This window comes from Anguilla rostrata, chromosome 10 (assembly GCF_018555375.3).
Source record: "Anguilla rostrata isolate EN2019 chromosome 10, ASM1855537v3, whole genome shotgun sequence".
In the NCBI taxonomy this organism is placed as follows: Eukaryota; Metazoa; Chordata; class Actinopteri; order Anguilliformes; family Anguillidae; genus Anguilla; species Anguilla rostrata.
Genome location: NC_057942.1, coordinates 5,427,696 through 5,439,820, shown reverse-complemented (window position 1 = coordinate 5,439,820; position 12,125 = coordinate 5,427,696). Strand labels below are relative to the sequence as shown.

At 45.5% G+C, this 12,125-nt stretch overlaps 1 protein-coding gene across 1 annotated transcript; it reads right to left on the bottom strand.

The window, feature by feature from the left end:
• Positions 1-67: 67 nt before the first annotated feature.
• On the bottom strand, positions 68-11,354 carry tesca (tescalcin a). The gene is made up of 8 exons (XM_064353636.1): positions 11,063-11,354; positions 6,861-6,930; positions 6,184-6,264; positions 5,345-5,484; positions 4,239-4,300; positions 3,990-4,097; positions 2,676-2,723; positions 68-2,475 (listed from the first exon to the last, which is right to left on the bottom strand). Exons 1-8 carry the CDS (start codon positions 11,124-11,126, stop codon positions 2,395-2,397), a joined length of 654 nt encoding a protein of 217 aa, XP_064209706.1. The 5' UTR covers positions 11,127-11,354; the 3' UTR covers positions 68-2,394.
• Positions 11,355-12,125: the final 771 nt, after the last annotated feature.

Below are 12,125 nucleotides of genomic sequence, written 5' to 3'. Positions count from 1 at the left end.
TTAACAAGGAACAGAAAGCATAAATCTAACACGAGAAACAAACAAAAAAAAACAATGACGTCAAATATGTTTTTTTTGTTTTTATTTAATTTATTACAAATATATTAATCATTCAGTGCAAAGGCCTAAATAAGCCTGTATACAAGGCACTATGTTTTATGTACAATCATTTATTTGAAAAATAATGACAGAATAACAGGTCTTTCAGAATCACAAAAAATGAAGGACATGCAGTGAGAGAATCGCTTTGGGTTCTGTGGAAAAGAGGAGTGTATGAGTGGGCGGAGAGAGAGAGTGAGAGAGTGCTGAAAAAATTTGGAAGTGGGACGCAAAAACACCACTGCAGGTGCAGGACAACCGTTCAACCACTAGAGGTCGGCAGAGCTACGATGTGAAGGTGGAAGACTGACCGGAGGAGACTGGAAACAGAGCTATGCTGTGGATGATGTGCTCATGACACGCGTCCCTTTGTCCCTGAGCTGAGCTAGTTGTCCCACATTATCATCGCGAGAAATAACGTTCACCTTGCCTCACCAGCGGCAGGAAGGGGGGGAAAGAAAACACCCCGCCCTGATGCCTCTGAGCGGGACTTGTGCCAGCAAGCAGGCAGCTGTGCGCAAAACAAGCTGTTACGCCGGAGGGCTCACGAAGCCGCGATCGCAGAGCGCGTCCCGTTCCCCTCTTCCCTCGTCTTTGAAAAGCTTCGGCTGGGCGCGACCCGAATCGCGGGAGGGCCCGGGGTGCGTCGCGGACGAGTGCTGGTCGCACCCCTGCGCTCCCGAAACGCCCGCGAAAAAAAAAACAGGCCAGGACACCCTTTATCGCCCTGGTAATAATCTACAAGAGGTCCATAAAGGGGGACAACAGGAAGTTGTCGGGACTCTATGCTAACATTCCAAGGAGCACATTTGCTCCTAAGTTGAAAGTTTTTTCAACTAACACACTAATGCATCCCAATTAGTAGAAGTGCTCCTGAGTTATTTCAGTTAGAACACGTCAGTTTTCAGGAGCATATGCTCTGGTTGCTCTGCAGTGCTCCAATTTTACGAGCACACGTATGCTCCTGAAAACTGACATGCTCAAGAGACAGTCCAGCAGTCATAACGACAGAAAAGCCTATTGTAGTAACACCTTGCTACAGGCGCAGAGGAGGAACAGAAACTGAAGTAGAATGACTGAAGAGATTAAAGTGCAGCGGTTAGTGGTTATACTGTGAAATTTCAGTCACATAGACATTTATTAAGCTCGTTACCTGAAACATTGCTCTGCAATAGATGTTTATTCATAAGCATCACAAATATTTGGAGGATGTGGGAGTTCCTAAATTTTTAATCAAGGGCCGACAGTCACCAGGAAATGACTCTGCATGAGGGGAAAGGCATTACCCTCCCCAAATGATGCTATCGGGCGCGATAGCCCCTTCCCCAAGCCCCTTAGCAAACCCGCGCGTCGGGACCGAAACGATCAGCTGTGGGACTGTGGTGCCAAACCGGATACGCGGCCGTGTGAACAACCCCCCCCGGCGATCCGGATGCCCCCCCCCCCCTCCACCAGAGGGTTCAGCAGGGTTTCCTCTTGTATTTCGAGATTCCCGGAGGGAGGCTAAATTTATACACCAGTCCTGCGAAGCGAGTCGCTTGCTGGATCATGCAGAATGGTTCTGTTTTTTTTGTTTTGTTTTTTCTTCTGTGGAGGGGGGGGCGGAGTTTCGGTTGTTTTCATTTGATCAACCTGTTGTGCGTGTCTGTCTGTCTATCTCTGCACAAATCACGTCTGCCCACACACCGGCACACCGACCACGCTTGATTGACGTGTCACATTTGCATACGAGTTTACTGTGAAATTCAAATGTACCGTCTCTGAATGAAGCATGCTTGAATGCTATTGGTGACTTCTATTTGGCTGACATCTGCAAGGTAATGTAAGGAAACCGAAACATTCTTTAACATCCGCGAACCGTATTCTTTTTTGGCAAGGTTTTGCAAGTGTAATTAGTGTGTCTGATATTATTGCATAACTTGAGCAAGGAGGCATGTCTCGTTCTGTCTGTGCAAAACCGCATGCATGTTTTTTGTATGCGTTAAGCTGATCGTGAAGACAAAGTCAGTTGACACGCATAATATTCAATTACTAGAGTTTGGTTGAAGCTACATTTTGTGTTGCCTATGCATGCATAATGCATCCGTGTTTAAGGGTCGTAGGTCACCCCGGGCGAGGAGTCATTCGGGGGAAAGGGTGTAAAGGACTAGTGCGTTTGAACAGTCAAAAAAATACCGCCACCACCAAGCAAGCAGGGTCACCGTCGTGTCCACGTGCGACAGGTCGACGCAGGAGAGTCTGAGAGAGTCCGAATGTGCCGTGGCTGCTCGGGCGGACTGCCTTCGAGGACGGACTTCATTTGCAGCAGTTGGCGGTGGAGCCCATGTTCAAGAAGCGGATGTGCATCCTCGACTCGACCTCGAAGCCTTTCAGAATCTGCAAAAAGACGAGAGCGGGTCACGGTGTGCGTCTGGCTCGGAACCTTCGGCGAAGGCGTCACAGCGCCAGAAGGAAAAAGAACGGTTCTCTTCCTGAAAAAGAACAGTTCTCTTCCTGAAAAAGAACAGTTCTCTTCCCGAAAAAGAACGGTTCTCTTCCCGTGTGCTGTTGGGTGAGCGGACGGGCGAGTAACCTACCTGCTGAAAGTGCTCGAAGGTGATGCCCGCGTAGAACTCGTCAGGCGCCTGAGGAAATGATCGTTGTAAATGTTACCCCGGGGCTGAACTTAAGAATGAACAAACATCACGCCACCATTGTTTTTCTCTTGTATGGTGACGCTACTTATCCTATTGGTACTTAAAGCATTCATGCAAAATTCTTTGTGTATGTGTGTGTGTACTATATATTCAATGAGCTCCATAATATTTTGGACAAAGACATTTTTTTTTCTTTATTCAGCTCTGTACTCCACAATTTTAGGTTTGTTATTAAAACGAGAAAGACCCCCACAGTTGAAAAACCCAACCACCTGTGGTTTTGACCAATCCCACAGGCCACAAGCACAGATAAGAACCACTCTATAGGAGGCTGGCGTGGATGTATCAGTGACTACTGTCCACAGAAGACTTCGCAAACGGAACTACAGAGGCTACACTGCAAGATGCATATCGCTAGTTCACTAGCCACAAAATCAAGATGGCCAGGTTACAGTTTGCTAAGAAGTACCTAAAAGAGCATGCAGGGAAAATAGTCATGTGACACCCCCAGTCATCTGTGAAACGTAGTAGGGGTGTTTGGTTCAGGCATGTAGGGTTGCTACAGTTCCTGTCTAACATGTCTTCATCGATCATGTAACTGCTGACAGCAGCAGCTGAATGAATTCTGAAGTGTACAGAAGAATTTAATCTATTCAGGTTCAACCAAATGCCTCCAAACTCATTGGACGACGCTTCGTCCTACAGAAAGACGATGATAAAGAAACAAAGGAGGAAGCCACATCCTGACATCAAGTCAGTCATACTATCTGAGTCCAATTGAACATGCGTTTCATATACTTAAAATAATTTCTTTTTTTCCCCCCAACTTGTCCCCAAAACGAGCAGGAGCTGAAAATGACTGCAGTACAGGCCTGCCAGAGCATCACCAGAGAAGATACTCAGCACCTGGTGATGACTATGGGTCACAGACTTCATGCAAAGAATATGTGACAAAGTAAGTAAACATGACTACTTTCATTTACATAACGTTAATATGTCCCAAACATTTTGCCCTGAAATGGGGTGGGGGGGGTTGGTTGATTACAAATGTAAAATTGTGGAGTCCCAAACGTGTGTGCGTGTATGTATGTATGTACAGTATTTGTATGTTTACACACATACATACATATTACATATTTTCAAATATTTTGAAAGAGTTACATTTAAGCACCTAGTGGATATAGTGCGTATAATCAAATAAAGCCAGTTTGTTATCACTTAGGCTTATGGTTTGTAACGAGGAGGACACCTCACCATCTGACCCATGGTGATGCTGGCGACATCCAGCATGGCGGCGTTAGCGATGGATTTAGCCGTTTCCTTTTCCATTGTGCTGCATCGAGACAGGAGCTCCTCCACCACCTGTTGGCAGCCCAAGTCAAAAAAAAAAAGAAAGAAAAAAAAGCAAAAACAACAAATGAACAAACCGTGGTTTTCCCTTAATGGCTGCGGTAGGTCTTGTGACACTGGAGGATGACGAAAGGCTGTTCATTTGTCTCTTACATGCTTGTACTCCTCCAGGGTGATTGTGCCATCGTTGTCCGTGTCGTGCATGTTGAACAGAACTGGGGAAGAAGAAGAAGAAGGAAAAAACTAAACAAAACAAACCGGTCTCAGTTGTCGGTTTCTGTTTTAAGAATACTTTTTGTCGCCCATCTTAAACCTTGTGGTTGCGGGGCAGTCTGTTCTATAACGAATGTCGTCTGGAGAAAAACATAATTTTGCAGGAAGCTGGTCTGTATGACCTACATTTTCTGATTGCCTCTACGGAGTGGAGAAGGAAGAGGAAGGAAGCTGGTGTGACTTGCCTTAAAGGGTCTGATTTCTAGTGAGATTCTTTAGCGGAAAGGTATTTGCACTGATAGGACGGTAGAGACTGGGACCTTCTTTTGCGCAAACATATTTTCATACCACTTAGTACACTGGGGGGTTGTGATTGTGACGCACAGCGCTTAAAATGCAACAATAATATTTCATCATTGACAATAAAAAATAGATTTCTGACAGATCTGCGGTTAATACATTGACCTGATTTAGCGGGTGTCACGTTTCACACTTTATGACCCATTACTCTGTGTTTTGAATTAACAGGCTCTCAGTAAGGGCTTCCGTAAAATGCACTGCGGGACTACTCATAAATTAATGTCAGCTGAACAAAAACATTGAGATCTAGTTTCAACAGTTCCTCGAAATGAAGCATCTCCCAACTTGTGTGTACACTACAAGTTGCAAGCAAACAAAAGGTACTGTGGTTAACTCTCCATGCGTCATTTCCACACAGGTCCCCTGGAGCCGGATGCTTGGGCGGCAGTGTACCATAATGGGTAAGGAACTGGTCTCGTGACCTAAAAGGTCAGAGGTTCGATTCCCAGGTAGGACACCGCCGTTGTACCCTTGAGCAAGGTACTTAACCTGCGTTGCTTCAGTATATATCCAGCTGTATAAATGAATGCTATGTGAACGCTATGTAAAAAGTTGTGTAAGTCGCTCTGGATAAGAGCGTCTGCTATATGCCTGTAATGTAATGTAATGTAATGTGATGCCTTAGCATAAGGCCGCGCTGCGCAGTCCGCGCAGACGGGCCAGCGGCGACACGGCGGCGTTCTCACAGCGGAGCTTCTCCTTCCTCAAGGCCTCGCGTCTCTCCTCGGTCATGTTCAGCTCGGGCGGCTTGAAGTGCGACATGACGGTGATGAACTCCTCGAAGGTGATCTCGTCCACCTTCCCCGCGCTGTTCTGCCGGTAGTTCCTGTAGACCAAGGAGGGGGGGGGGGTGGTGGTTACTCCAGCTCATCTCCATCTTGTTTTCAGCTTCTAGCACGCACGGGGGAGGGGGGATGGGGGGGGCTGATGTGGATGCCAGGCTTTTGCTGCAGTCCGACACTAAAACGGCCAATCCAACCAATCAAGGCCTGGACTGGAGGCCGTGATTCGTTGATTTGCTGAATCAGGTGGTTCAGTGCTGGGCTAAAACAAAGGCCTGCATCCACACAGGCTCTGGGGTCCCCTCTTTATGGACATGTCATAGATCCAAAATAATCAGCCCTGCCCAGACCTAGAGCTGCCCCAGGAAGACTAGCTGGCGTCACGGCGTTAACTAATGGGAGTCCTAATAAACAATAAAACAATAAAACACTAAGCTGACCGAATAGTGTGTGATCAAGTAACCACTTTGTTTGAGTAACCCACGCGTCGCCAGCTGCTTCATTTATCACAGCGGAGGTTTCCTGTGTGACTGAGCGCCAACACTTCTGCAGCAGCTAGCATGTCCCACATAGCATTTCAAACTGGTTGCATCCGGGTGAATGAGGAAGGAAGTAGCATGCAAATTTGTTTGCAGATGCACATTTTGTAGTTAACAGTTGGTTAGAAGAGTTGGTTAAAACAAAACAAAAAAAAAACAGTTTTTAAGTATCAGCAGTCGTTGCCTCTTTCTGCCAGCACGTACCTTTTATCGAAGAAGGATTCAATGATTTGTGCACGGATTGGATTGCACTCCAGGTTTTGGATGTTCTCAAAGTGCTCCCTTCTGTAAAAGCAGCCAGAGATGTTTATCAGTTACTGAGATGCACATCTCAGCGCTAAAGTCTTCGGTCGGAGACTGAGAACCTCTGGGCAGGAACGCCACGTTAGCCTGGTGGGCTCCAGAGAAACGCCGGTTCGTTTGTTCCCATCGACATGGGCTGTTCCGAGTCAGGCAGAGGGGGAAAGTGCCAAAACGAGAAATACCTGTCACATGGTTTCTGCAGAATCCTCGCCTGGCAGCGCGCCAGGGCTACGCCAGCGAGAAGGGCACAGCCATTTGTCTCTGCCTAATAATACCACCGGCACAGAGAAACCCAAGAGTCTTCAGCAATGTTTTTAGATTGTTTGAGGGTGGGGGTGGGGGGGGGGTTGGAGGGATTGCATACAGCCCAGTTTCCTAATGGTACCTGCCCCAGAGTTTTTACAGTTACACATCTTTGTGCTTTTCAAAGGATCTTAGTTTTTTTTTTATTATAGAAAAGGCCTGACGGAGACAGGGAGGGAGCACTAAGTGGTTCTGAGGCCTAGTGTCGTTAAGATAAGGCAGGCAGGCAGTCAGGCAGGCCAGGCGAGGCCAGGGACAACAGAGGCTGGTTTTACCGTAGCGTGTCTTCGTCCTGACTCAGCTGCTTGAATCGGGTGTGGAGGTTGGCGATCTGGTCCAGAGAAACTGAGTGGGGGGGGGGGGGGGGACAGAAAAACAAGGCGGGTCTGGTTATGGGACCACAGGACTGCACTGCTCAGTTCCCCTCTCTGCCCCTTGGGAAAAGCCAAGGCCTTTGTTCACATTGTCCGTCCAAGAGAACATTCACAACGGGAGAGGGTAAGATAATACAGACAATAGCTAGCAAAACCACCAGAGCAAGTTAAAAATTTCACAGCATTTAAACTGATATTTAGTCACATTCAGCCGTGAAGCTAGTATGACAATGACAGAAGTGAGATTATCCTTTTTTTTCAGCTATACCTTATCACCTTTATTTACCCTGCACATTATCAAATGAGTAAGATTTGTTTACCTCACCTTTATTTAAACTGCACATTAACCTGATAAGTAAGGTGCTCAAGCTGTGGAAAATTGTGTTAATTAAACATTATTGCATGAAAACGACCTTGACAGATCCAGTAAATGACCTAGCATTCTCCCGGTGGAGAACAATGAATTTTTCTTTCGCTTCAGCATTTTCAGTTCAACCCTTTTCCTTTTAGTTCCCCTAACAGACACAGACACAGACACATAGCTAACAGTTCTTTTTTTGTTCTCTATGAATTTCACATGGTTCATGCTAAATGCAGGCGGTGTCAAAATCGCTTGGCTCTTTCCCACAGTGCGCAATCCGAGGAACGCGAAAGTTGAGCAAACGGCGACTCTGCACGTTGCGGGTAACCTTAGTCAATGCTAATGAGGTTATATGAAGATTGAGCAACTTCACCAGTAAACGAGAAATAACCGTCGTTTGAATAGGACATTAATTCAGAATTAAAAACAGAGTAGACTGCTGCCAACTTGCAATGGCTCAGTGCTCCTCCATTTCTCTCAGGCAAATATTTCTTGGATAATGAGCTAAGTTAGTGTGAAACTACAAAGGTTACGGCAATTTTGTTATCTGCTAGAATTTACGACCACTCCAGGCCTTTGTACTATATAAGAGAACAGCAAATTTTGCCCTTCGCCCAGCCAGATTTGAATATTCTGATGTTAGGGAAAAAAGAAAATGGCCGTCACACCGTATTCAAACCAAGCAACGCAAACCACACAGGCAGTTCCAAGAAATGGCCAATAGTTCAGAGTTGCTCTCGCTGGATTCACCTAAGACAGTGGTCTCCAACCCTGGTCCTGGAGAGCTACAGGGTCTGCTGGTTTTTGTTTTCACCTTAAAATCAGCACCCAGTTGAGACCCAAGACACCAGGTGAGTTGAGTTAAAGGTGTAATCAACTGCTCTAATTGATTTATGAAGTGCAGAGTCACTATGAAAACGAGCAGACCCTATAGCTCTCCAGGACCAGGGTTGGAGACCACTGATCTAAGAGGACCTGACATTGTTGAGCTGAAGATATTTAATTGAGTTTTATCTGTGAGCAGTTTTTCAGTTGGTACATGTATCACTTGTAGGTCATTCTACAGTCATTTTCACCACACTCTAGAAATTGGTTCCTGCACTTTAGAAAGACAACAGGAGAATAATCACTCTGGGAGAGACTCTTGAATTATTCACCATCATTCTTTATGCACACCACCAGTATGCTCTTTCTCTCTTCCCCGTTTTGTTAAGCCCAATATTTTATATCGGCGCTCATCATTGCTGCAGAGGATACCGACTCAGGAGAGCGAGGACAAAACATGCGACGCCAAGCGCCACTTCTTACCTCGCGCCTCACCAAGTCTCGCCCTGAGATGATCTGCAAGAGCACGCATTTATGTGCCGCTTAACAGGCGTTCTCGCAGACACTGTGACGGCCAGTAGGAGTCGCTGTACAATGACGTGATGGGGATCCTGGCCAAACGAACCCTCCCTAGCTCTGGGGGATGCCGCTGCTGATTATGTGTTAGCCCCGCGGTGATAACGGCTACGGCTGGAACCGGAACGGTGCCTTAACCGGATGAGCCACCCCGCGGCCCCAAATCTGTTCTTTTAAAATTCCCGTTAATGTGAATCACACACAACCAAACAAAAGAGCCGCTCATTGTTCACTGACAGGGTGGTTTGCTGAAGTGACAAGTTTGTTCTGCGTGTAGTTAGCGTTGCAGATGTGCGGGCTCACGACACCGCCAGGTACAAGGCCCGACGTTCGGCTCATTTTGCCTTGCTTGCTCCGAGCGCAAAGAGCGTGTTTTGACTTCCTAAGCACTTCAGAATGGGTGCTCTTGCAAAAAAAAAAAAAACTTTCCATATCAGGTGCGATGAGCATAAGGCTTTACTCCCTCTCTCCAGAGAGCCGTGAACGTGCAGACAACAGCAGTGGATTCGCTGTATTACAAACACATTGGAGAAGGATATTCTGAGGGGAGGGGTGGCTGCCCAGGGAAAATACCGTCTCGGATTACACTTAATGAAAGACAAGTCCTTGATACAGTCATATCTCATTAGAATTGAAGTACCTGGCCAGGGTAGGACATAGGCAGAGAGGGACATCGCTAGGGCCTCTCCTGGTGGCCTCAGTGTAAGCTAGACAACTGATCCATTAGGAAACTGGATGGATTTAAAATTTAAGCCAATGAGATACATGTTGTGCTTTAAAAACAAACAAAATAAAAGCAAACATCAGCCACATAATCCCAAAAGCATTCAATAGTGACTGAATTTACAATGCAAAACCTGTTCCCAACCCAGTAGTGACCAAATACAATACCATACGACAAGCACAGAGCTTAGGTGAATCATTGAGTGTATAAAGGCACAGCACAATGCTTTACACATTGAATACAATACTCAAATGTTTCATGTCCTGTCAATGCCAAGCCCTTACAAAATTATTTGTAGGATACTAATATTTAGTAAACCTGAACCTTTATTTATGTTAACTGAATATGATTTCAGGAATTAATTCAAATTTCAAACTTGCGAACCAATATATTTAAAAAAATAATATTTACTTGACTATATATATGTTTATCACACCCCGCAACAAAACAAGTCTTATGTTTCTCAGAAACAGACTTTTATGCATGATGAACCCTTACAATGGGAAGTACCTGGAAACATAACTGCATCACATTAATAATCCTATCATTTGTGTAAAGTGACATTTGTTCCCATGTGTCTTTGGTGTCTGTCATACAGCAACTCAACTGTGTCTTAATGAATTATTAATAAGTCAATGCAAGTCTCCCCCAACATGCCTATAACTGGCATTGAAGTACCCAAAGGGTTGTTGTACAAATCTGGAGGTTATGAGTTCCTCTTTGAAGTCGCGGGGGGAAGCAGACAGCTCTGTTAGGTAACTGCCCGTTACGAGTAATGACGTCTTTACCAGTAACTAGAGAAAAAAGCCCAGTCGTTATCATTGTCATTAACCACGGCAGCCTACACGGTATGTAGCACAGCACTGAAAACCTTTCTACGGTGGCCTTCACCTTTATCTTTACGGATTTTACTCCATCCATGTCCATGGTAACGCATGTAGCCTATAGACTGTTCGTAATAGGGCCTCTTAACGACAGGTGCTAAAGGTGATCATACAGGTGACTGAACAGCTTTTCTTCAAATTGTGTCCAATAGCCACGACAATGTTGAATATAACGACCCCGAAAGCAGGGGTGTGTGCGTGTGTGCGTGCGTGCGTGCGTGTGTATGTGTTTGGAAGGGCAAAGGAGCTCAGAGAAAAATCAGGCAGGTGCACTTTGATGGAATCCTTGTGAACACAATTCTTGTACTGTGTAAATCAATGCATCATCGATGACCTCCATCAATCACCCTTTTATACTGCAGTCAGAGATGCAATTAAATGCATCACAGGGACTTAATTAATTTATTTATGTTCTACATCAGTACGCTGTTGTCTTTTCATTTGGTTGAATTAACCGCTTCAGAGACACACGCTATATTCACTTGCAAAGCCTTCTAATAAAACGTTTTCTTCCGTAGGCTAGCTCTGGAACATACACATTTATAATTATATAATCGGTAACTGCCGTCCTCTCGTACCTCCTGTACACACTGACTGCATAGTAAAGTTGCCTCGGACATGTCTAGTGATTTTGGTGTATTTTCACTTAATGTAAATACACCATTCGTTCAATCTTTACAGGCATTTATAAACACAAATGATCCGCGAAGGAGAAAAAAAAGCTTATACTTACACCCCGTCTTGTCAGAAAGCTCTTGGAACTCGTGTTTACCGTGTGCAGACAGATAGGCTCCCATTATGAAGGTTATTTGTTATTTGATAAATATGCCTGTTAATGCGAAACAGACTATCAACACGTTCAGATGGCAGCTCTCGCGGTGGCGTTCTCTGACACGGGCGATGGTGACAGCAGGTATATCCTAATGAATTATGCCCGCACGCACAAGCGCACCCTCGTCCCAGCTCTAGTTACAGTGGTTACAAGGAAGCCTCGACACATGCAGCTCGTATTGTTCTGCTTCGCGGAAAGCTTGTCCATGCCCTCCCCAGGGTCCTAATGCGTTGGCAGCGAAATTGTTTTCATCTGACGGCGCATGAACCCTTCAAATATTTATATTGCAGTTCGAACCTGTGAAACGAGGGTACTAGGCTAACACGCCAATGTGATGAGTCCTACAGGAAACTTAATAGTAGGCAGCTCCGATTAGATATGTCTAGTTAAAGTTCAGCGAAATATTACCAATGGATAACCTTCCTTATGTTCGTGTGTTTCATTAAGTGTCAATGGCTCATTATAAAGCGCATTCCAGGTCGCTCAAGAAAATTGTGGGCAATAGCCCTGGATCGCACCCTGTACGTGTGCCAAATGATCGAACGGTCGTAAAATGCTAAGCCTGTGAAAAACTGGAATTTCCATTTCCTTTTACTACATCGCCTAACATGTATGTGTTCAGTAGCCTATGCACATTTGACCTTGGGTGTCCGTGAATGAGTGGAAGATGGCACTGGAAAATGCAAACAACTGGTCAGCCGCAAAAACAGGACAGCCAGGTTACAGTTTGCTAAGAAGCACCTAAAAGAAAGGTCTTGTTGACAGATGAGACAAAGATTGACTTGCATCAGGGTGATGGAAAGAGCAGAGTGTGTAGGCCAAAAGGAACTGCACAAGACCCGAAGCAGCCCCCCTCATCTGTGAAACATTATGGTCGGGGTGTTATGGTTTGGGCGTGTATGGTTGCCACAGGTCCTGTCTAACTCGTCTTCATTGATGATGTAACTGCTGACAGCAATAACAT